At 41.1% G+C, this 25,639-nt stretch overlaps 1 protein-coding gene across 2 annotated transcripts in view; it reads right to left on the bottom strand.

Moving 5' to 3' along the window:
• The window catches only part of fndc3ba (fibronectin type III domain containing 3Ba), an 86,712-nt gene that overhangs the window by 33,139 nt on the left and 27,934 nt on the right, over nucleotides 1-25,639 (bottom strand). For both annotated transcript variants that reach the window (XM_026152459.1, XM_026152460.1), the window contains 4 exons: nucleotides 9,259-9,335; nucleotides 6,898-7,129; nucleotides 6,566-6,725; nucleotides 5,763-5,893 (listed from right to left, as the gene is read on the bottom strand). In XM_026152459.1, the coding sequence (XP_026008244.1) occupies nucleotides 5,763-5,893; nucleotides 6,566-6,725; nucleotides 6,898-7,129; nucleotides 9,259-9,335 (600 nt within the window). The remainder of the gene's footprint in view (nucleotides 1-5,762; nucleotides 5,894-6,565; nucleotides 6,726-6,897; nucleotides 7,130-9,258; nucleotides 9,336-25,639) is intronic.

Genomic DNA, 25,639 nt, shown 5'->3' with positions numbered 1-25,639 from the left:
TTTCAAAAATGAAATTTTAGGTTTTGATGAAACGTTAAAATTATCCCAAGATTCCCAAATGACCTTTTTCATGTGTTTCATGTTGGTTTGTTAAATCATGCCTCTTCTCACATATTTTTTAAAGAAGCCCTTTTAGATTTATTATTTCGTAAGACATGGTCGAAGAAATTCAAAACCTACCAAGCAAAACTACAGGTAGCCACACTGGCCTGCAGTTCCTCAACTGGCCACTTGAGGTCAAACACAAATCAATCCCCTAAGACCAGGGGTCAATCAAAGTTTACACAATTACAGACATGTCTGCTCTAACAGAGAGATGGAAGCCAACACAGGTGACTGTAATTGCCACGTGTCTTCTAACTGTGCTCATTTCAGAGCTCTTGAAAGTGTTTGTAGCGTTGGGACTTTTTGAAACAATTTTAAATGCATTTGTCTTATGAGTGGCTGATTGTACAAACACCTACAGTCTGGTCTTCAGTTTTGGTGGGTGAGATGCAGAGTTTGTATATTATTTAGCACTTAACAGCAGGTTTCTGTGTTTAACTAGTGCTGCCAGACAGTGTGTTTGCTTGCTAACCAACCTTGCTTTCATCTTATATGGATCGCTGCTTTATACTCTGCATTTTTAGCTTTAATTATTACGTTTAAGTTTCCTGGGTAAGTGGTATAAAGGCCACCTGAGTGACATAAAATGGAAAAAAATATCTAAAGGGAAGCAGCGTCAGGTCTTTCCCTTTCCTAAAACTGACGACCAAGGACACTAAATTACTTAGCAAGTTTAAATCAACTATAATTTTGTTTTTCTAAGCAAGACTTGCACAAGTCTGGTCAGTGTAGAATGACTAGGTGCTATAGTTTATCACTTGTATCACAAGATTCATTCAACTGAATGGTGAAATATCTGGTGTACCCATTGTGACTAACAAGAATACCCTCCCCTTCTAATCCCATTAGTCCTGTTACACGATATTAGCGGGAAAGACATTCCTCTGCTGATAAAGCCATCCCACACTCGCTTTCTGTTTTCTGTACATGTCTCCTTTTGACTCTTATTTCCAACTCTCATTTTTTTTCTTGTGCATTTTCTGTTTTTATTATCTCAACTTTCACCTTCTAGTCTCTTTCTTCCACCTCTCTGGCCTCCAGGTTGCCCTACAAACATGGCCATATTTGGGTTTGTGGGAAGGGGTAGGAGTTTTTCTGTGTGTCTGTGGGAGGGTGGGGGCCTGAGATTATTGCCATGGCAACTCACAAAAACAATCCAGTAAGGAAAGGCTGGGTGTGTATTCACACATTTTCAGGCCCGCTTCTGCAATCACAGCAGGAGAAGCTGGAAGGAGCTGGATGGTTAACATACATAATTGATGAGTCACGACTGGACTCGGTCAAAGGACACACGAGCTTATAAAACCTTACAAAAAACTGCAGTACATGCCTCATTTTACCAGTACTAGTGCTATGAATTTCTCACTAATTGGCATTTTAACTTAATCAGATAGGATGGCTACTTAGTGCAGTGGTTTATATTTGTCTAACAAGAGAAAGAGTCCTGGGACTTGCATCAGGGGTAAAATTCTGCTTTATGTAAACTTAATGATTATTTTGCAAAGGACATTGCTAATACTTTGCCTTATTAACTCTCTCTACTAGTGTTTCTTGTAATAAATGTTTTAGCATTTAAATTATGCTATAATTCTAACTTCTCGTACAGTTTACTTAAAAAATAGCCATGCTTTGACTTCGCAGAGACAGTAATATCTGAAGGTCAAGTGAAAATGCTTACTTGAGTGAATTTTCCATACAAAGTGAAGTGGCCATGATAAAGCTCAGTCGCTACTGTTGATACTTTTATAACCTGAAAAATGCATGGCGAAAGTCTGAAAAAGGAGGCCACTGTAGAACATGTAAGGAGAATATTTTTCAAGTAAATATTTTAGAAATGTTCTTCAGTTATGAAGCAAAGAAATGGTTAAACGCTGAATTACACTCATGCTTTTTTTGCTTTTAAAACGTCTTTCTTGGAACACTGTCGTGATTGGTAGCCTATAAAAATCTCTTCACATAATAGAGAAGGTGGGTTTCCATACCTCTCATACCTTAAGATAACAGACATACCTTAAGATAACAGACCACTTCCATATCTATGACTGTGAACCCTTCTTATTTTCCACACCTCATTCACAGAGACGACATAGTGGACAAAGCAGCACACATCTGGTTTCTCCTGCTTTCACAGTGCTTAGCAGTGACGTAGAAGAAAAAGATGGAGGAGCTGAGGGAACTGGTCCATCTGTTTCTGCTGAAATCCCAGGTTTTTTTGAGTGAGAGACAGGATCTGTGGTGGTGATGATGCAGAAGCAAGATGGAGGAACAGAAGGGACGGAGCCCACATCTGTTTCTGCTCAGCAAGCAGCTCAGTTCTGAGGAACAGGGCCTGTAGAGCTGGCTTTACTAGAGAATGGACGCTCTGCTGGCCAAGTAAGCCTGCTGCCTTGCTGGCACTGGGGCAACAGCCACACACACACACACACACACACACACACACACACACACACACACACACACACACACATATAAAGCAAGGGCATCAAGGGCAAAGCGTAGGCGGCTATGTGTGGTGTGTGTGTGTGGTATTCTGGATTGGACTTGACTTGGATGCATCGGGCCAAGGAGCAACTTTGTTGGAATGTTTGTACTCTGCTCTTTAACTTTGCGCCTCTCTGTCTTTCCATCTCTGCCTTCTCTGCGATAAAGAAAACTTTGCATCCATCTCTGTCCTCTCGCATCTGTCCTTCAAATCCAGCATTCCACCCCCTTTCTCACCGTTTGCCCCCCTATCCTCTGGAGCCTCATGGTCTGATTGTTTTACAGGAAGCTCAGTCACGGGGTGTTTGAGCATATGTGTGGTTGTGTGTTGGTGTGCAAGTGTGTTGTGTGATATATCCAGCTGACTCAGCCTGATCTCCAGCCCTGTACTGAGACCCTGGTAGACCAAACAACAAATGACACGCTGACATGCTCCTATCTGTCAAGAGTGTTATGGTTGTTTGAGTTGTACAGTATGTGGCACATGAAACTATGAATCCCATAAGCTGAGATGTTGATCTCACTTCCCTTTTCATCCTGTGGCTGATTTTAGCTAATTCCCTCTAGTGTGTGCGCGCACACGTGTGTGTGTACTGTAAGCTGTGCAATCTCCCTTTTGTTGCAGTGCAATAAGATGTTTGGTTTTGGTTTGCATTTGCAGATGTCAACTTGCATGTGTACAGATGTGTTAGCTCTTTACTTTAGTGTGTACGTTTTTTTACTTTTTTCACTTTTCTTAATTATTATAATGACTATTATTGTGAAAAAATGTAAAAAGGAAGTAGTTTCCATACTGATTAAGTCCAGTGTACACATTTGATTGCGTTATGTGGACATTTTCCTGGATGGAGTTGGTGGTGCTGTTACATTTTTTTAAAGATCATTTTTCAGAGCTGTGAGCAACAAAAACAAAATTCTAGTCACCAACATTGCATGGATGTGGAAAACTAACTCAATATTCAATGCAATATTCTGACAGTAAATTTATATTCCTAACATGGTTCTTTGAAACACAGCACCTGCCTAAGCAATGCTGCAGATCTGTGTTTATTAAATGAACTAACCAATGGTAGTGGTCATCTCAGCAGACAACGTCTTCCCCCCAAAAATTGGCTCAGAAACACAAACAAGGATTCAAGTTGTTGACCCAGCCTCTAAACTCCCCAATTCCCAATTGGATCGAGCATGAGTAGGATGCAACTGATCTATCTAAAACAGGAGTGTCAAACATAAGGGCCTGGAGCCAAAATCATCCCCAGCAAAGACATCCAGTGTGGCCTGGTGGACGACTTTGGAAAAGCATAAATTTTTGGACTCTATTTTTAGAATTTGTACAGCTTTTTGCACTGATAAAGACCTATCCAAAGCCATTCATACTACATACCAAAGGAGCTAAGTAATAGATAAAAAATTAAATGAGAGCAACGTTCCTGTTTTTCATTGTCTACAATAGAAATTTGGCTTTAAAAAAAAAAAATAAAGTCATCAATAAACAAAAACTTTTTTATAAATATGTGAAACTCTGGGCAGTGAGCTACCGGAACTTTCTCTGCAATTTCACACATGCAAATTGTAAAACTACACATTTAATTACAATACATGTGTAAAAAAAAACACACTTGCAATAACAAATTTTAATTTACTTGTGTAGAAAAACTGAGATGTGCTGCTGAAATTGCACTTTCTCATTTTATGTTAAGATATCTCAAGGATTAAATGAGTATATAAATATCTTTACACTGACAGAAAGTGGAGTTTTGCTCATCTAGCCCACTTAAAATCACAATGGATTACATGTGGCACAAAATGTAAAAATAAATCTGACATCCCAGATCTGTTCTGAAGGCACCCCCTCCCTTTCCTTAAGTGATCCAGTGTTCACTCCCTGACAAGCCAGAGCTGTTTTGCCATGACAAAAGAAGCCCACATAATATTGGACAAGTGGTTTTAATGTTGTGCCTGATCAGCATCTCCACACCAAACCTAGCTGGAAGATCCCTGTGATCCTGCACCATGCTGTGAGTGACTAAGCCAAAGTTTTATGGGGAGGGTAAATTTAAAAGAGCCTGACAAGTACAGTCAATCAATTTACGTCTCACTTTGTTTCTGTCATCACCTTCAAAAACATCACTTTGTGTGTGTGTGTGTGTGTGTGTGTGTGTGTGTGTGTGTGTGTGTGTGTATAATGAAATATTCTGTCATTTTTAACAGCTCAGACATTCATCTTATGCGTCAAAAGACCTGCCATTAAAGAAGAACCGCACGTGTGTGTGTGTGCCTTAATGTCTTTGCACATGTGCTGATGTTCATGTGTGTCTGAGCGATAAGGCTAAGCTGCGGTATCTAAATCTCAGCGCTCAAAGGTTTCCTTCATCTCAAGCAGGGCTCTACAGGTATGTGACTCCACCCTCCCCCATCTCTCTCACCCCTCTCTCAACCATCCCCCCCACGGCTAAGCCTTCACCAACAAGGCCGGTATTGTAGCAAGGGTAAAATGATAGTGCTCAGGGACAGATTCAGCTATGTGCTTACCCAGACAACCCTTACCCCCTTTCTCCACCTCCCTGCCCACACCCCCCTATCCCTTCAACTCAGTGAGGCTGCATTCATCCATTCATTTCTTTCTGTGTGACAAAAAAAGGACAGTGATAGAAAGAGAGGAGCAAAGGTTGTTTTATTTGATTTAATTGAATGCAGAGGGGCACTGAGGTTAAAGAGGACAAAGTAAGTCACACAGAGCAAGACAGAAATGTCACAGAGAACACAAATTATTCACATATAAAAGATGATCTTGTTGCATGGTGACATGTCTATTATTTGGAAAATAAAGAGACTGTAGTGACATTTTCTGTTGAGCAGATATTTAAACTTTAAAACGCTCACATTGAGACTGTCTCCTTTCTTTTGATTTGGTGTCTCGGATCTTGCGATAAGCGGATACACTGAAATATGATATTTTGATTTAACTCTTTTATACTTGTCTGTATGTCTGTGATGCAGGTTTGTGTCAGGACTCATTCATGTCAACATCCGTGTTTAATGTTACTTATTGAGTGTCATTTTTTTTCTATTTGAAACTATTTGAACTATATCGACGTATACATTTAAGACAGAAAAATATTCATTGACAGTGGGTACTAGTCTCTCTCATGCCCTTGTGTTTGTGCAAGTCCTACCTTGTGTGTGTGTGTCTGGTTCACTGTTTCGCGGACTGCTGCGGAGCCGTCTCTCTGGCTTCTTCCCTCCTGGACTGCCAACTCCACCACCAGACCCCGCTGACCCGAGCGTTGGGCCGTGTGATTTGTTGCTGCATCCCGAAGAAAATCACAACAGAATTCATTGTATTTACATAAAAGAGATAAAACAAGAAGTATATAAATCATACACCCTTTGCTCAGTTGCAACCAAAAGCTGCAGTGACCAAATGAGCTGTTCACCTTTCTCTTCAATAAAAATACTAACTAAATAAGGTGTGGAAAATAGATCAAAAGAAAGAAAAAAATTCCTAGCAAAAGATTCCTTCACATGAGCTGTTTTCACACATGGGCAAAATCGACAGAACAACATTTAGCAAGGTTGTGTTTGTGTTTATGGATTTTCACACTAATATTGGGTGTACTTTTTGCAGCTGAGGTTAACACATGATGCCTATGTAATCCCTATGAATGCTTCAAATAACTGTGTGCTCTAACTTTGTGTTAGGAAAGGTGTGGGTAGAGTTCACTTATTTGGACATTTGCAGCTGCAGCATGTAATTACTAGCACTCAGGCATACATGTGAAAACAGGTCCATTCTTATTCCAAATGAACAGCTAATACATTAAAATTTTACACAGCTTAGTTAACTGATTTTTATATTACCTCCATATAATGACATAAAAAATGAAATGAATATATAAATCATCAACATCGTGCCTTCAGAAGTCTAACCATTAATGAGTTGGCTAATCTTAAAGTGCATCTCATAAATGATGATCACCTGTATCCATTGTGTGCTGGCCCAAAGCTGCCCTTATAGGGAGTAGAGGGAGGAGAATTGACTCGATTCTGTCTCGGTTCCTTTAACTTTTTAGGTTGTGGCTTACTGTATGTATCCTCCCTCCCTATGAAGTTTGACATCCCATAAACTGGGATGATTTCTGCAAGGAAGAAGAGCATAGAAAATATTTCATGTTAAATTTCGTACCGTGCAGGTTGTGTGACGCATATTCGTAACTGAATTTTAACTCAATGTCAAAATCTGATTTGGTTTTGTTTTTTTGCTTTCTTTTTTGTTTTTGCAGATGGCCTGTGTTCAGTCAGCACGAGTACCTGGATCGCCGTACATGGGGGGAAGGTGGTGTTGGTAGTACTGATGGGGAGGCAGCTCCCCAGGGCTGACGGGAGGATAGAAAGAGTGAGAGTTGGGGATGAAGTGAGGGTGAGGCAGGTATGGCGGCAGGTGATGTGTGGGGGAGAGAGCTGGAGAGTAGGAGGGAGGGTAGCACTCCGGAGACTGGGGGGTCACAACCACTCGGCGGACCCCTGTGGTATCTTCCAGCACCTGTGGGAAAGAGGAGAAAAGCTAAGTATGGGTTCACAGAACATGAAAATAACATTTTTAAAAAGCCTAAAAGACTAAGAAATGTGCATCTGTGCGCCTGAATTTTAGTACCTACAAATCACGCAAGACTTGAAAAGTGCACACTGCCTTTGACTGCTTTATATACTGTTGAGTAAAGGTTCCTCAGATAGTGCTGGCTTTAATTTAAGTCAAGTGATTCAGAGAACTGAGTGAATTGCCCATCATGCCAAGAGTACTTCACTGCCCATTATTTTACAAGAGCAGGTGCTCTGTCTGTTAAATGGTGGATATTTAATAAAAGAATTAACTGCATGATTTATCTGACAGCTGAGCGTGTACCAACAGGATGTGCGGTCCCTTAAAGCAATGAAAAACAAATGTGTCCTTAGATGGCCTGCACATTTTTCTGGCAACAAGCTTCAGAGAACTGCCTGAAATTAGCATAGATCCCATACTTGTATTCATTTTCACTCGGACACAGATACAGACACACACATTCCAACTATTCAGATACTTTCACAGGCCTGCATTCCGAGAAGAGCGCAAACACACACTCCCTGCAGAGAGGGGGAAGTCATCTGCTGGTGCCTAACAACAACAACACCGCACACTGTCTCTCACACACACACATACACTAAATAACACCACCGTGAAATCCCCACACAAACTGAGAAGCAACAGACACCACACAAAGAAAGATGGTGGGGAATGAAAGAGGGTCAGGAGGGGAGGAAGAGAGTTACAAAACTAATCTGATGTGAGAAAAACCTTGAGAGGGAGCAAATAGATGCAGAGGAGGAAGCCCGCTCTCTGCCCTTTCATCCCCTCTGCTGCACATGAAAAAACGATGTGTTTACAGAAAAACAAGGGCAAAGTCTCTGCAGGAGTATGTGCAGACCAGGCCTACAAGCGCACACATTTATTGGCAAGGACACGCACATTCCAAATATGAAGCACCCACAAACACACATGGCATCACATTGCAGGCATTAGTGAAAACTCCCAGAGGACACACATACACATGAGCACTTTAGACACATAAGACACAACTACTTCAACACACTACTGTCCACCACAGCAGTGCTCTTTCTCCTTTCACCCCTTCGTGCAACCCTAATCCCCCCCTTCCAAAAAAAATTTTGCCCAATGAATGCCTGTCTCCCGTATCATGCTTGTTTATCTAACAGTGACAGTGTTTCCCGCTCAGGCTTGGCTCAGTCCCCACTCACACACACACAAACACACACCCACGGTGAGCCAATGACCCGACCTCCGTTGGGTAAGAGCACAATCTCGCCAACAGACAAACCACAGGATTTTTTTGAAATCTTGTGAGGATAGTTTATTGACTTCTTTTTCTCATTGTCCTGGTGTTGTTATCTAATAGAGAAAGCGCATACACATTTCCTGTAGAGGACTCAAATATTAATTGAACCTAATACTCCAAATTCTTGGTGCTCTGTTGGGTCAAGAAGACCAGCGTGGTTGCTTCTCTATGACAGACAGAATAAGTGACTTTTGTGGGAGTCAAGCACAGGCTAAAAAAAAAAAAACCTATCATCTGCATCCTTTAATAATGACTACTAGACCCACTTCTGATAGCTGTTCAATAAAACATTATACAAGTACAAATTGCTTAGTCTATCAACCAGCCAGTGCATAGAAATATGCTATGCTGCTATATTCTCCAGTTTTGGACACTAACGCAACTACTTTTTACTGTTAACACATGAGTTTGATTTATGGATTTATTTCCATTTACAGCATCATAACAATTTTCCAGTGACAAGAACCAACATGCTGAAACAGTCTTCAGACAGACTAATTGAGTGAACTGAAAAAATAAATGAACACTGGGTAAATTTACCTTGAAATATATTAAATTAAGAAATATCTGCATTTTTATTACTTAAAAGAAGCCTCTTTTTGGTGGAGAAATGAGAAGCACTAGCTAATTTAGTGTAGTCGTGCATGCACAAATCTCCCCCTGAGTCCATTTTTTTTTTTTTCTTTACTCAAACGCTCCCACACAACCCAAACACGATAAACATAAAAAATAAGTCAAAGAGTATTAAACTGAGGAAAAATACACACAAAAATAAACTAACCTGTGAGATGTAGCCTGGGGGGACGTGGATGGGAGGGATCGACCCATTTGGGGACATCATGGGAACCTCAGCAGGACCTGTGAGGAAGGAGAAGAATTATTTACTCAACCAGGCAACTAATGCTTAGATAAATTCTCATTTACATTCATCAGTTGGCAGTTCACATGCGGGGACATAAAGTAGACAGATACGCTGAAGGTTGGGCTGTGTTATTTTATATAGTTACTTAGTCCCACAGTATGAAGATACTAGGAAATAAAGGTAATTAACCACTTAAAAATAAGAGTCTCTTCCCTTCAAATCTGCTTGTATAATCTCAAACAGCTCACACATAAATATAAGCAAGCCTTTTCGTTGTTACTGGCTATTCAGCAGTACTATTATGATAATTATAGGTATAAAAAATAAGGGTACATGGCTGCTTACTGAGAAATGAGGTTTCTACACTGAAGGAGAAGTATGCGAATCTAAATAGAATTAGCAGACTGAAAATGATGTTGACTTTTCCACTGTCTAAATACCCCCCTCCAAAAAAAATCTCCCGTCTCCCTCTTCCTCTGTCTTTCTGTGATGGAGGTCTGCGCCTGTTAAAGTCATTGGGACCCCGTCGGGACAGCTGGAAGCAGACCTAGCCTCAGAATAAATCACACTGCACAGAGGCCTTCACTACCTCCAAGCACACATGCTACTATGAAGACACATTAACATTTTTTTCCCAAGTTGACAACACTTACATACTTGTTGACTATTCTAAAATCTAGTCTCCGTTAAAGGGCTATTTTTCATCTTTTCAGCTGCTTTACCCTCTAACTCCATACTTCACAGACTGTTTTCAGGGATTTCTCCTCTTTCCCCAGCTTCTGTTATTACTCACATCCTTTCTTCCCTCCAATATTACTCATCTGATCCTTGCCTTCCTTACTAAGTTTATCCTTTCCATACTTCATCAATGATCTTTATCATCTTTTCTCCGTCCTTCACATCAGCCCTCCATTACTCACCCACTTTACTGACCTCTCATCAGCCAAGCAAACAGGTAACAGTACAGTAAACACACACCCACCTACACACAGAAAAACAACCTGAGCAAAGTCTGCAATGTGGATTAATGTGTATGTGTGTCTGTTTGTGTGTGCGGTGAGTAGGTCACAGGTATGAAGAGACAGGCCTCTTTCAGTCTAGTCTGCTCCCCTACCATGGAGACTAGAACTGCATATGAAAGTCTCCATTGAATAGAAGGTCATAGCATGGGGAAACACACACAGAGCTGCTCTACACCTCTTTCCACCACTGCTCATAGCACACTTTCCCCTCTTACTCACACACTGCCCCAATCCCCAATCACACACACACACACACACACACACACACACACACACACACACACACACACTATCTCAGGCATCGTCACTCAGACACGCACACACACTTGGCAAACAGACGTGTGTTTGGACAGTCTCTGCTGCCTCTGTGCTCTTCACTCAGCAAACAGCAACATTCTTCCAGTCACACACACACTGAACATTCCCATCCCTGGCCCCCAGGACTGGACCCAACAAGCCTAACTACCTCCCAAACCATTGCCAAAATACAAGACACTCTTTGTCCTGCTATTCAACACACACACACACACACACACACACACACACACACACACACACACACACACACACACACACACACACACACACACACACAGAGCTGTCAAGTCATACAATATTAGACTGACTTTCATTCACAAAAGCCCGAGATAATCACACGTTTGTATGTGTCCATCAAAAAGCTTTCAATCGTGTTTGTTTGTGCGCAAATGTACAAATAAGTCACTGTGGTCCTTGATTCACACTGTGGTAACGTCACTCTCTGGTCTCACCCCCAGCTCTCACCCCCAGCTCTACCCTTTAAGCACCACGAATAGAGTCACAACTTCCTCTACCTAATCCTACTGGAATCCTAGACAACACAGCTAACCAACCCCGCTCCCCTTTGCTTTTCCGCTTCTCATCTTCCATCTGTTGCTTCTTCCGCCTCTGAGTTAAAAAGAGGTCAGGGCAGAGATGAGATATCAAGTCATATCCTAGATAGCATGCATATGACTCTGCCTGCACCACAGCAAGGAATCAGCATGTGTAATGAACCACAACAAGAGACAATCAGAGCTGCAAAGACTAGTTTAATTCCTCTGAGGAAATATTGCTCTGTTGGGCAAAGCTTAACATTTTTGATGTATACAAGGCAATCAGGAATGTGATATGTAACATTTCTGGCTCATTGACATAAATGTTACTATGCCCAACCTAGTCAGACTGCAGTTGCCACTTTGTGACAATGGTCGTCATTCTGACATGAAGCCAACAAGTTCAGAAGCCATCACATAATGGAAAGCAGTGTCTGAGGGTAGGTTTATATCTTACTTATGTTTGCTGATAAAGAACACTGCACACAAGTTGCTTCCACAGCAGGAACTAAGCAGTCCTGACTGGAAGGATTAATGAAATAAATCTGAGGTCTGTGGTCTAATGTGGGGGTTCATCTGGTGGTCAATGACATATTCTAGTTTGACAGACTCTGCTTCAAGAAATCAAAGAGGACCACAGGAATTAATACAAAGTATGTTTTGTATTGCACAGAACAGAGATAGAAATAGCACAACCATGACACACTCGGGGCAATACAGAGGAATGGTTAGAAAAAAACCCCAAAACACAATGTCATCATGAGCAACAAGTGTAGTGAAGTGAAACACAAAATAATTACATTTAATGACACAGAAAAAAGCAATGAAAATAAAAAATTCATAGCGAAAAAAACTCAAGCTTACTGAAAAAGCAGAACATATTCAGATCACTAAATTAATTCTGTCTAAAACACATTTAGAGACTTTATTTTTAAAGTGCCACCTTCAAAAGTCTAGTATTTGTCACTGAAGAATTACACATGAAAATATATACACATGCCCATAATAAGCATCCTGTCTCATCCACACACACACAACAAACAGTCTCATTCACAAAGACACATGTAGACAAACAAACACACACACACACACACACACACACACTTGTGTTTTTGTGCAGCTCCTCATACATACATTCATATACATACACAGACTGAGGCTACGTCCACACGTACCCGGGTATTTTTGAAAACGCAGATTTTTCTATGCACCTTTCGTCCACACGTAAACGGCGTTTTTGGTCACTGAAAACGGAGATTTTTAAAAACTCCGGCCAGGGTGGATATTTTCTAAAACTCCGTTTTTGCATTTATGTGTGGACAAGAAAAACGGAGAAAACGCAGCTACAAAGATGTGCGCATTTTTTGACGTCACAGTGTGCGCCACGTTATTGTTTCGGTGAAATGAATTTCTACAATACTGTTACTGTTAATTGTACTCTCTGCAGTGTTTAAATGCTTACATATACACACACAGTTACTGTCCCTCCACACAGACGACTTGGTTCTGCTTCTATGCCCCAGCTTTGTTTACTTTTTCCCACCGAGGCTTCTAGACTTCTGATTGGCCAACATTTCTACACGGTTAGGAATATCCGGTTGTTCAGTGATGACGCGACGAATCCTACTTCCGGGTCTAAAGTAGTCTGCGTTTAATATGGCTTTTGTGTTGTTAACATGTTTAATGTTGTGTATTTTCTTCTATTTGATCTCAAAAAGCTCCTAAAACAGCCAGTGATCACTGTTAAATTCCATTTTCATGGATGCCTGGATGTTAAACTCAATTGTTACACCTGGTAGAGCAGAACGCTGATCATTTTATTAAAGATGAAAGACTTTAGACAGTTTTTCAACTCTCAGTAATGCCATAGTGATCGTTTGATATATGGACCTGCAGCGGAGTTTAGACCCACACACGGCTAGTGACGTCAGACTGAACAACCGGATAGCGCCACCTGTTGCTTTGGCATGTTCATAGCAGCGTTTTCCTTCATTTTTGCCTTTACGTGTGGACAGGATTATTTTTTAAAACGAAAACGGAAAATCTCCATTTTCAAAAATACCCGTGTACGTGTGGACGTAGCCACAGACTAAGAAGATGATGCAACACTTCAGATGTTTACCATGTTACAGCTGTCTTTAACAGCTGTGGCAGGGCCCCCTAAACACAACAAAAATGCTGCAAGACAAAAATGTGGCCTGACACACGATCAATTACTTATCTCTGTAGTAACGAAATAACTTATACACACTGAATAAACACACATTTGTTGATGGGCCAACACTGCTGACAGTTAGTGTAACCCAACAGTGTGTATTAGCATCTTGCTTATTCCAGCAGAATGAAGCAATAATCAGCTTCTAGAAATAAGCGAACCACTTTCTCTCTTTCCCTTCATCACTAAACATGTGGTTACCACATTGGAAGGAAACACAGACCCTCATGGGAAAGCATATGTGCACGAGTGTGTGTGTGTGTGTGTGTCTGTGATACTGGTATTAAACCGATGGAGCTTGTTTGCAACATGACCTACATAGAGAACAACTAGCCACAAATGGATTTCCCGATAACAGACACACACACACACACACACACACACACACACACACACACACACACACACACACACACACACACACACACACACACACACACACAAATCATTTCTAGAAAGATTTCTAGAATGCTTTTCCTTTATCTTAAAAGTACATCACAGTCACAGACACACAACCTTTGTATCACAATCAGAGCCTCATGGAGGCAGCTGTTTTATCTACATGGGTACAAATGTACCAGTTTGTGTGTATGTTTATGTGGGAGCAACTGTGTATGTGTGTCTGGGTCACTTGTGACGTGGCATTGCCTGGAAGTTATGTAAGCATCAGCGGGGTAATGTTATCTGTCCTAGGAGCTGCAAAAGACACTCCCACGACAGCTTCCTCTACTGCCTGGCCAATCCATGCGCACACAAAATACACACATGCATGAACACTAAAGAGCCAATTGTCATGTCAACGCTGAATGCTAATTTATGCATTAAAAAGAAAAAACACACAAAAGCAAGCAGCAGCTGCCCAAAGATGTTTTGTAGTCAGCTGATATGGGTACTAGAAGCTTCCACAGTGGAAAGGACTCTGAGAAAGATGGATCGAAACCTGGACCGTGATGGGAAGTGTAATAAAAAATATAAGCCAATAAGAAGAGTAAGAGAGAGATTGCTTAAGGTGGAAACATGGGAGAAAGATTCAGAACTACACAGTGTACTACATATACACTGTGTACAAAGATACACACTAATACACAAGTTACAGCCCTAAAATAAATCTCCGGTGAGTCAACTCCACCGGACATCTTTGCCATGGGGAGGGTTTCTCAGTGATGGAGGAGGAAGTCAGAACTTCCTGTGCTGCTCTGCCCCAAGTCCTCTGCCCTCATGACACTTACACACTACAGTGTGACAGAAAAACTAGCTTTGCATGTCAAACCCCTCCCCAAAAAGTCCTCTACAAACGAGTATAAAGAAGCACATATTCACACTTCTGATCCTGAGCCCATGTTCTGTGTTTGCAGCACAGACTGTAATTTAAGCAAGCTGCTGATTTGCTGTGGAATGTAAATCAAAAGTTGGGCAGTTTCTACATTTGAACACTGGGTCATATCTTAAGTACATACTGTAGTGTGTATGCAGGTATGTGTAAGCACATTCCTTATTATGACTGAGCTTCTTTGAACTTCTAAACTCAAAGTTGCATAATGGCATCATAAGAAAACAAGCAGAAAGTATTATCGCTTATGCCAGCTGATGAATATCAGTGCCATGATGACTTCATTAGGATCTGACATCAGCACATTATGAGCTAAAGTAGAAGCAATAAGGCTTGTAAAACCAGCACTATATTTTATTAGTCCATTGGCTCAAGCTCATGTTTCTCCTGTCCGTACATAGGAAAAATAAAATAATAAACCAATAAGTTTCCACCCCACACACACAAAAAAAAAAATCCTATCAAAGCTTTCATTTAAATGGTTTTGGAATCTGATGGCTTGAACATTTCCTGCGAAACAAAAGAGCCAGACTTGTGCACTGAGCTCTTCAGCTCCACCTGTGGTTGCCTGCCCATAGGCACTAGCTGAGGTTGTCATCCTTGTCTCTATTTGTGATAATATTGAAGTCCAAGTATAACCTTCTGCTTTTTCAGTTTTGTCTCTCCAGTTAACCCTATGGCTGTGCTCATATCCAGCTTCAATTCTTTGATTTTTTTAAGATTAATGCTGCATCCGACTCAATAGATAAACGCTAATCTGACAGTAATAAGAATAACATACATGTCAAAAATATATTCACATATATCCACAGCTATATCTAAATAGTAATCTATGTATAATTTGTAAAAAAAAAACATATATATATATATATATATCATGTAGGGGTGCAACGATATTTGTATCATTATTGAACCGTTCGATACAGTGCTTTCGGTTCGGTACGCATCGAACAATACAAAATTTGTAATTTATTTTATCAACTTTCCTTCTGACGATGCTGCCTGTGTTGAGCGCTCAGTGAATCTGTGTTCGACTACTCCGCCTAGGCTGCACTGTCGAGCGCAGATCCACTGAGCTTCAACACAGACAGCATCGTCAGAAGGAAGAGCGCAGGGCAAGCTAGCGAGACAGAAGTTAAGCTCTCCTTGCAACATGGCAAATTGAACCTCTCCCACCCTCATTCAGATCTGGCGTTTGGAATTATTTTGGTTTTCATGTGACGTATGACCCTGAAGGTAAGCACGTCATGGACTAAAGTAAAACAGTATGTTGGATGTGCCACGCAATGCTCAATTACATGGGTGGGAGCTAGTGTATTAGCGCAGTTAGCTCGTTAACGTGTTGGCCGTCTAGCCCCATGCACGGGGCGATCAGGGGTAGCTCGTAGAGCTGGGCGATATATCGAGTTTTTTAAAAATATCGATATATTTTCATACGAGATATAAGATGTGACAATATCGTTTATATCGATATAGTCTATGTTACGTTATAATTATACTTGTGGAGCCGCAGGTTTGCCTCTCTTTCGTCCACTTTTGTCTCTACGCAACGTTACTCGGCCTCGCCTCTCCTTCACTGAACACAACTCCGCCTCCCCCATAGCTTCACCTGCAGGCAATGACAAGATGAAAGCGGAAAATCTCCGTTAGCGAGTTACCGTGCGTGGGGCTGGACGGCGTCAACGTGTTAGCGAGCTAATCGCGCTAACGAGCTAACCGCGCTAACGACATGCAGCCCGGAGGAGCTGCACGGCCTAAAATCCTTTCATTTTCTCAAAACTCGACAGTGCGCCTTATGTATGAATTCTGGTTGTGCTTACTGACCGCAAACCGATTTTATGTGGTACACAGCGCTCGGCAATCTGTCAAAAAATGTTTTAATATGACTTTGCTAAGCTACGGAGCTGCACCGCTTGATGGATTGTCGGAGGATTACGGCTACCGAGGAGGAGCCTCGCGGAGTGATACGTACTGTGTGTGTATAAGGACCACAAATGGCACCTGTTCAGAGACGTGGTGCAGCTGTGAAATCTGTCTCTTTGTTATTATGCTCAGCGTCTATTAGTTTACATTTTGACTGCACAATTGTGAGCTTTTTGTTATGCACAAAAACAACATTGTTTTCTTTTATTTATGGACCATGATTATTTAATAAATGCTGATAATTTATTTTTGAGTAATTTCTTCATGTACATCTACGCTGTATGTAAAGAAAATGCCCGTGTGACATCTGGGACACAGTGTTACTAAGAACTCTCTTTTTGTTCTTAACTTATGGCTTTAAAAAAAAAAAATCGAGATATATATCTTATATCGCCATCCAGCTAAAAAATATCGAGATATGAATTTTGGGTCATATCGCCCAGCCCTAGTAGCTCGTTAACGGAGATTTGCCGTGTTGTGGCATTAAGGTCATTTCAACGAGATTAACCTGAAAGCACTAGTGGGAACACAACGAATATGACTGCACATTTACATCATCCTAGTGCAAAGACAAGTGGAAGCAGACAAAAACGACAAGCATGCATGCTACAAACTTTACCCGAGTCATTTAGACAGCCGTTGGCACATGATTCTCCTTATGGGGACCTAATATGTTTAATATGCTGCTGAGAATATAGCCCAGAAGAAGCGTATAGTATAGCTTTTATTTTGGAAAGAGACATTTCTCTGTAATAAACTCTCTTTTCCAAAGATGAGAGATTCCTCAATCAGATACAGGGCTCGCAATATCGCTAGCCCGACGTCCCGGGGCTAGCGATTTTTCCAGTCGGGCTACCAAAATCTATCTCTGCCCTGCCCGTCGGGGTATTGTAGGAAGGAAAAATATATGTCAATGCTTTTGCATTCTTTCGGAAATGTAGCTGGGTAATTATGTCATTGGCATCGGTGAGCCACTGTCAATATGTGACATATTGAAATCGCGTTTGAATTTGCGCTTGTTTTTTTGCTTTCACTTTGCAATCGCGCGAACTGTGTATAGAGAGCGACAGCACTGATCTGTGAGTGGTGATAATTTGTGCACCAATTCCTCTGACATCGTCTTATTAATCGTTAACTTACTATGCAAACATGACAAGTGAAATCTCCCGCAGCAAGCTTAAACATGTAAGAGGTTGATCGCGCAGAGAATCGCTGAGCGTTATGTGAGTGCGTGTGTAAAAGCAGCAGGATATATATTTTAGTTCTGCTGAGCCAAATAAGACAGGTCAGGGTGAAGAAGTGACAGCCAAAGAAAAGCTTACCACAAAACGGAAAAGTTATGACAAATCAGACTATAAGGCAAAAAGAAAGTGCAGCTTTATGGTTTCATGGACAAAATAATTTCTGTGGCCTTTTGTTGTGGGCAGTCTGAGGTACACCTGTGCACTACTCATGATGTCAGATCAGCATCCTGATGTGGCACACCTGTGAGGTGGGATGGATTATCTCAATATAGCAGATGTGCCCACTACCACACATTTGGACTGATTTGTGACCACTGTTTGGGAGGGATGGTTATATTGTGTATCTGGAATGAATTTTAGGTCTCTACGTCCATCCCATGGGGAATGGGAGCAGTAACAAAGGTGTTGCGTTTATATTTTTGTTGAGTGTATGTGCGTTATTATAAATCAAATAGTCCTTTTTTTTATTATTCCAACTTTCCAAATTTTCAGCTTTGTTATCAAATCTTATATACTGTTCCTTTGACAAAAAAATTTATTTTTTAACGTGAACAATAGCTCTGGGACAATTTTAACTTTTAAAGACCAAATCTTCTTGAGTGTGATAACATGTTGGGGGGGGGGGAATGGCCCCCAATTTATCCCATGGGTTACATTTTTCAAAATAATGTTAACATCTACGTCTTATCCTGTCCTGATAACTGTGTAAACAGCCTCTAAGCATACAAGCCTAAATCTGTGTAGTGTTGAGTATGTAGCCTGTGTGCCAGCCCATACCTCCACCCAACCCAGATCTCTTGCCAGTTCTCCCCCACCTAGAGGAGGAGCGCCGTCGGCCGACCTACTTCTGCTGCTGGGTCTGCTCCAAAGGAGAGCAACGTAATGTCTGGAGGGACACTGAGCCCAGCCACGCTTTGTTCTCAAGATCTTAACATGTGCAAACACACACCCTTGCAGCTGTGCACACACTCACAGTCACCCAAATGTGCACAAACACGCAAAAGCCCTCATAAACTATGGCAAACACATCTTAACAACAGCATGCAAGTGGCCAGATACCCACCTGGGCACTGCGCATAAAGACATGATTGCTCATACGCAACTAATTTGTAGAACACACTGACATTTGGATAGTGCACACTGACAAAACCACGGTCACCTTGGCACACGCAACAAACAACAAAATAAGACATACATGCATTAATTGAAAGCCAGACATAATAACAAACAAACACGCACACCAATCTTGCTTTTTCCAGTTTTATCACGAGACTATTCGCATGCCTTTAGATACAATTGTTTTGGGACTGGTAACCATGCAACACACATACACTGCATGGGTCCAGCATACTTCACTTATCACTTGTCCGGTCGTGCACGGAAGTATACATGCTTGTAGACACGCACAAACACTTCTGATGTGCATAAGCAATAATACATGTGCACACACAAATATACACAATCCAGACACTGATGACTCATTATATCCATTCTCTAATCAACTCTACATGTCTGCTCTCTCTAAGGAGAGAGCGAGTGAGAGAGAGAAAAGAGAAATGCAACAGCTGCTTGTGTGTAAACAGCGTCAAATAATCATTTCCTGCTCTGGTTCCCTGCTTCTTTCTTATTCTCACTCACTTGAATACTCATGATGCATCAAAGCCTTAAACCTTGACCCACTAAGAGTCATATTTTTTTCCATTTTTTCTCCTGCTGTACACAACCTGCTACGTTTGTACCCGGCTGTACTCCTCTCCCATCCTCCCCTCACTTTCCTCCTCCTATCTCTCCACATGTTAATGTCGGGCATTCCTACTGTATGAGTCACAGTCTGAACAGCACCAAGTTTGTGTCCACCACAGAGAGCAGAGAAAGTGTGGAAGAGAAGAGAAGAGAAGAGAAGAGAAGAGAAGAGAAGAGAAGAGAAGAGAAGAGAAGAGAAGAGAAGAGAAGAGAAGAGAAGAGAAGTTGTGTGAATGTCAATGGAAAGAAAGAAGCCGAGACTGGAAGGCCTAGATTAGCAGGGACTTTCCCCTGCTCTCCATCGCTGAATTCCACTGTTTCTGTGTTTGTGGTGCAAGGGTGGGTATGTCCCCTGGCTGTTAGTTGATCAAACAACCAAAGAGGTGAAGATATGGTTGGTACTTTGTTTATAACCTGTACATAGGAAAGAAAAATACTGAAAAGCATCTTTTAAAAAAAAGTTATTACTTAACTGGTTATTCCTTATATTCCTAAATGGAAGTCCCACTAACTAACATGTACTTTTGCCCAATAACACCAGATCAAGGAGGGGAAAAAAGAGGGGTTTCCCTACAAAATTAAAAAAAAACCATGATGTAAACATTCACATGTGGAATTTCCGCAGCTGTGCAGTGCTTTTCACACTAACTGAATCCAATCTGAAAAGCAGCATGTGCAACCCGTGGAGAAGATGCAATATCTTTAATGTTCCTAATAGTGTTATGATTGGTTTTATTTACATAAAAAACATGCAAATCAGCAAACTTGTGTCATTGTTGTGAAGATGAGACTAAAATTAAAAAGAAAATATAGAAACACAGCAAGAATCAGAGAGAGAGAAGGGAGGAAGTGACCGAGCCTGAAAAGAGAGGGAAGAGGAGGAGAAGGAGGGAATAAGGTTGGAGAGTGGGAGAAGTGCTCCAGCTGTACCCTGAGCTTCAAGAGAGCCAAGAATTTCATCCCTGGAAAAGATATTTCTTTTTCTCCATTTCTCCGGAAAAAATCTGTGAGTACTCAGCTGCTGTTTGCCCACGCATCAGCTTTCACAGTGTCTTACATATAAAGACAAACCAGTATTCTCAAGAGTTTTCGTCACCCTTCTCTTTCCCCTAATGCAGCCTTCTCCAGAGCTGGCAGACCAGACCAAGTCAGCAGCAGCACAGGGGTGGCTGGGGTCATAGAGGAAGTGGCCTCACCCAGAATGGATGGTAGCAGGCACGACCAAACATGCAGCATGTGATTCTCTCGGTCTCCCTCTGCGCCTCGTTTTCATTCTGCCTGTCTTCCTTTATTTACTTTGCTTCATTCTATTTTATTTCAGCTGTATCTCTCCCTCCCTCCTTTCCTCTGCCTTTTCATGCCCTACTGTATGAGGGCATTGAGTTTATAAGTGAGGACTGGGCAGGGCATACACAATTAAGTCTCTTTTTCTCTCTCCCTCTCTGCCTCTATCTAAACCACGCATAGAAAAGTCAAGCTTTTAGCCACCGTGTATCAAATGAACCAAACCAATTATCTCTGTCCTTTTGATACTTACAAAGTACTTTGCAGTGCAAAATGCTGAAAAAAAGCAGGTATCCCCCCCCCCCCCACACACACACACACACACACAAATGTGATCTCTCTAGGCACAAAGAGATCGCATTCCATTACACACCACCTGGAGGGAGAGTCCGTTCCCATGGCGACCAGTTTCCCAAAACCAGGAGGAATTAACACCAAGTTAAGACATACATACACTAAACATACCTCTAGAATTAGTTTTACACCTTGCCTAAGGGCATACAGTCTTGGAGGTAAAAAGGTCTTCCTTTGCCCAGCTGTCAAGGTAAAAATAATAAAATGAAATGCATACAAAGGCATGCACACACCCAAACACACAAGAGCTCTCTATTATTAGATCCCTCTGCACCATGGGGCCTTATGACCAAACCCATTATCCTTATTCTTTTCAGTGAAATATGAAGCATACTACAACAATACAGATTTAGTCGTTATTTAGTAAAAACATCTTTAAACAGAAGAGGAAGAAGAAGAATTAATTAGTGAAGCATATATTTGATTCCATTAAACATTTTTAAACCACTGGATTTTCCAGAAAAAGCATTCTTGCAATGTTGAACAGAAGCCATATCGCTCTACCCTGTGAGAAGCTGTGATCTTATATATAGATATTGTTTTCTTGGGACAGATTAACAATTCAAAAAAGTACATTAGGAAATTTAAAGCTGTGGATGCAAGTGTCTCGAAAGGCTGCACAGGCAGAGAAAATGGGAATTTAGGGCATTAATATACTGTACAGGAAATTGGCTATTGGATTAATTATACTTTGGGCAAAATGCAAATGCAATATTAATTAAAAAATGCATTCATTTGTCAAATCACACACAGACAAAAAGGCAAACAGATTGAGAAACACTTGCATGAACACTTTCCATTTGATCAGATTTACAAAAATAAGGCATAAAAACACAATAAATCCTTTTAGCTGACAGTTCAGCTAGATAACAGACATCAGTCAAACCTATCATTGCACAGCAATTTTCATTCAGTCTACTGTCACAAAATTGAGTATTCCGATTTCAAGGAAGGCTTGTTAAAAGTTCCTCGAACAACCACACCTGCTTACAAGCAGCACCAGGATGGTCCGAAACAGTACCGTAAATTAAGGATTTCAGTGAAAAATGTATTTGTGTGTTCTCCACCAGCTTGTTTAGAACCATCTGGCAAGGTGTAAACACAGACTGAGACTTTCCACCGTATTTCTCTCAACCAGCTATTTCCATTTACATCAAAGGGTTTGCAGTGTAGAAGTGTGCACTCTGTGCAGAAGGCCGGTCAAAGAAAACCTTGATAACCCCATGTAGCGACACAGTGAAGCCAGTAAGAGACTGAGCAAAAAGCTGAAGTTGAAACTGAGGAAAATGGAGAGATAAATGAAGAGAGTAGTCAGACAAAGAACAAATACAGAGGAGGTACACCTAAATTTCCTCCATCAACCCTTTTTTTCCATATCAGTTTAGGTTTGTTAAATTTGAGGACAAAACCATGTTTAAAATAACAATATGATCAATCGACATTTTTTCCACAAATATAATCATCGAATTTTACAAAACTGGATCCAAGACAACAGACAAAAGCAAGGAACAGGGGAAGAGAGTAACAATCGGGGGGATCCAAAAAGATTAGGTATGAGCAGAGCGCACACCTCTAATGGCAAAAGACAGCAGATCTTGCCATGATTCATACAGTACCCTGCTGTGTCCAGATGCAGAGAAACACTGGCAGGGTCCACCATAACCATTGTTTCTCAGAGAAGAAAAAATGCCTGGGCTAACAAGGCCTCAGCTGAGACCAGAACCACATTTTCCATTATGCCACTGCAATATAACAGCAATGAGAGTGGACTGCATGCAATTCATCCATTCCAAATTCAGAAATCAGCGTAAAAGGAGAAACATCAACCAATTCTTTTGGCTTAATATGAAGTCCCAACAGCCTGCATTTATATTTGATTATATTTCTTATATGAAGAATTGTTTCATTAATCTTTTTGTGGCCCATTAAAATTGGAAGAAAAAGCAATAAAGAAAAGAACAAAATGTGTGATTTGAGCTTTCTCTACTCTCAAGGGACAAGACAAAATAAGAGCATGTGGAATCGCAGGATAATCTTTGGGTTCTATACCTTCAAGATAAAAAAATTCCACAAACCAAAAGTTGGAAGTGAAATATACTTTGCACATAGACCTCTCCGAATTGCATTATGTAACACAGACAGAAAAGAAATGTAATTGAAAACACAGAGAATGTTCTAAACCAGGGATGTCAAACTCACTTTACATCACGGGCCACATGCAGCCCAGTTTGTTCTTAAGTGGGTTGGACCAGTGAAACTCCACTTTCCTTCACTGTAAGAACACTTAACTGAACATTTGATCCCTGAGATGTCTTAATATCAGAAAACGAAGTGCAATTTCAGCAGTACGTCCCAGTTTTTTACATCAGGGGTGTCAAACTCAAATACACAGTGGGCCAAAATTCAAAACTGGAACAAAGTCGCGGGCTAACATTAATATTTATTGAAAAAAAAACTTCCTTCAGATATAAGAATGAATCTTTTCTTATGGACTCAAATAAGTTTTGCTGGAAAACTGAATATGGAACAAGCAAAGCTTAATACTAAACAATATATATATTAGCTGTATAATACCAGTAGGCCAGATCTAATAGTAATTTGGTATGGCTTCGCGGGCCAAATGTAATTAGGCTGCGGGCCAAATTTGGCCCGCGGGCCAGAGTTTGACACCTATGTTCTACATGATCTGTGTGTAAATTACAGAAAAGATTTTGGCAGCTCATTGTCCAGACTGTCCAGTATTTATAAAACAGAAAGTTTTGGTTAATTCCTTTTATCTAACCAACATTTTTATAGTAGATTCTAAAAACAAGAACATTTCTGTCATTTAATTGTCATCCTATTGCTTAACTATTTTACTATTACTTAACTACTCATGTAGTATGAATGCCAAAAGGGAAGTACTACTGCTACTACTGTAAAACACCGCCGAAAGCCCAAAATCTTTGTACACCTTCACATTTTCCAAATCTTTAAACTACACCAGATTCAAGTCTTCATCAGGCTGATTCTGGCCCACAGGCCTTTTATTTCTCTAAACCAACCATTCTTGTTGCTCTAAACCAACCATTCTTGTGTTAAAGAAAGAATTTACCGATTGAAATCCCGTTGCAGTACCAATGTGCCAAAAAAAAGTTTCTGTGGAAACAAGACATCCTGGTTGTGGGGCTATTAGACTTTTTTTCACAGATATTCCACTTTAAAGGCTTTCTTTATGATACATTTGCTTGTTTGCACTGCCACCAACCTGGTGAAATGGATCTTGAGTGTCTCATTCTGCAAAGCATGCTCAATCAGAGGAGCGGTGTTCCATGGTGCTGGCCACTGTTCCCCCGTGTCAGCAGTGCGCGATTTCTCACGTGCTCAGCTTAGAGGGAACATTGGTGATGGCTCTGGCTTTTTAACATGTTCGGTTTGGTTCTTTGGTAGCGGGTCATGCAGCAACACAACAAGCCTTAGCACACATGCTCCACCAAGCACAGTCAATTAAAAAACAAAATAAAATCATAGCGTTAAGCAATACAAGAGGTGAAAGTTCTCCATTCACTGTGAAGGACACACTAACAGTTACTACTCATACTTCTCAGCCTCACATATACACTTATTATATTACAACAGAGAATAATTCCAAATGTCCACAGAAGACCAAGGCAAACAAACCCCATGTATTATACTGAAATGCATTTTAAAAACACTGCGGCCAGTAAACTGAGGACTTACAGGATTACTGCTCATTAACTAGAAAACTAATCAACTAAACCTTGTGGTTATTATCAACTACGCCCTAAATTTCAGAAGAAATTAAGCTGGTGCCACCCAAACTTCATGATGTCATATTCTCCCAGGCAGGGCACAGCTTCCTGCTCTTCACCCTCTGGCCTCATCATCCCTCGTAAAAGTCCAACAAAGACCAAACAACACAGTAAACCAACACAGCCTTGTAAAACACACACAGACACACACGCGCACACAACGCATATTAACACACTCACATTCCAGAGCAGGGTGCTCTAACACACCCTCGAGTCTTGTCCTTTGATGTGAGTGTGGGAAAGCTCAGGGGAATTGTCTTAGTGGGGGAGGGGGACAGACAGGGGGACGGAGGGGGGTGGGGGGCAAAAGGGAGGAGGGGGAAGGTGGGAACAGTGAGAGGGTAGGAGTGTGTGTGGGGGGTCAGATGAATCTGGCCCCTGGATCACTGAAGGGTCATGCTGCTTCAACAAGGGATGGAGACATGCAGTCATACACATGCAGAAATGATGCTAATAAGTTGCTGGAAAGGATTTCAGGTCAAGATACAGTCTTTCACTGGATCAATGAAGGAAAGGGAC

This window comes from Astatotilapia calliptera, chromosome 19 (genome assembly GCF_900246225.1).
Source record: "Astatotilapia calliptera chromosome 19, fAstCal1.2, whole genome shotgun sequence".
Lineage (NCBI taxonomy): Eukaryota > Metazoa > Chordata > Actinopteri > Cichliformes > Cichlidae > Astatotilapia > Astatotilapia calliptera.
This window is presented reverse-complemented; position numbering and strand designations above follow the sequence as displayed.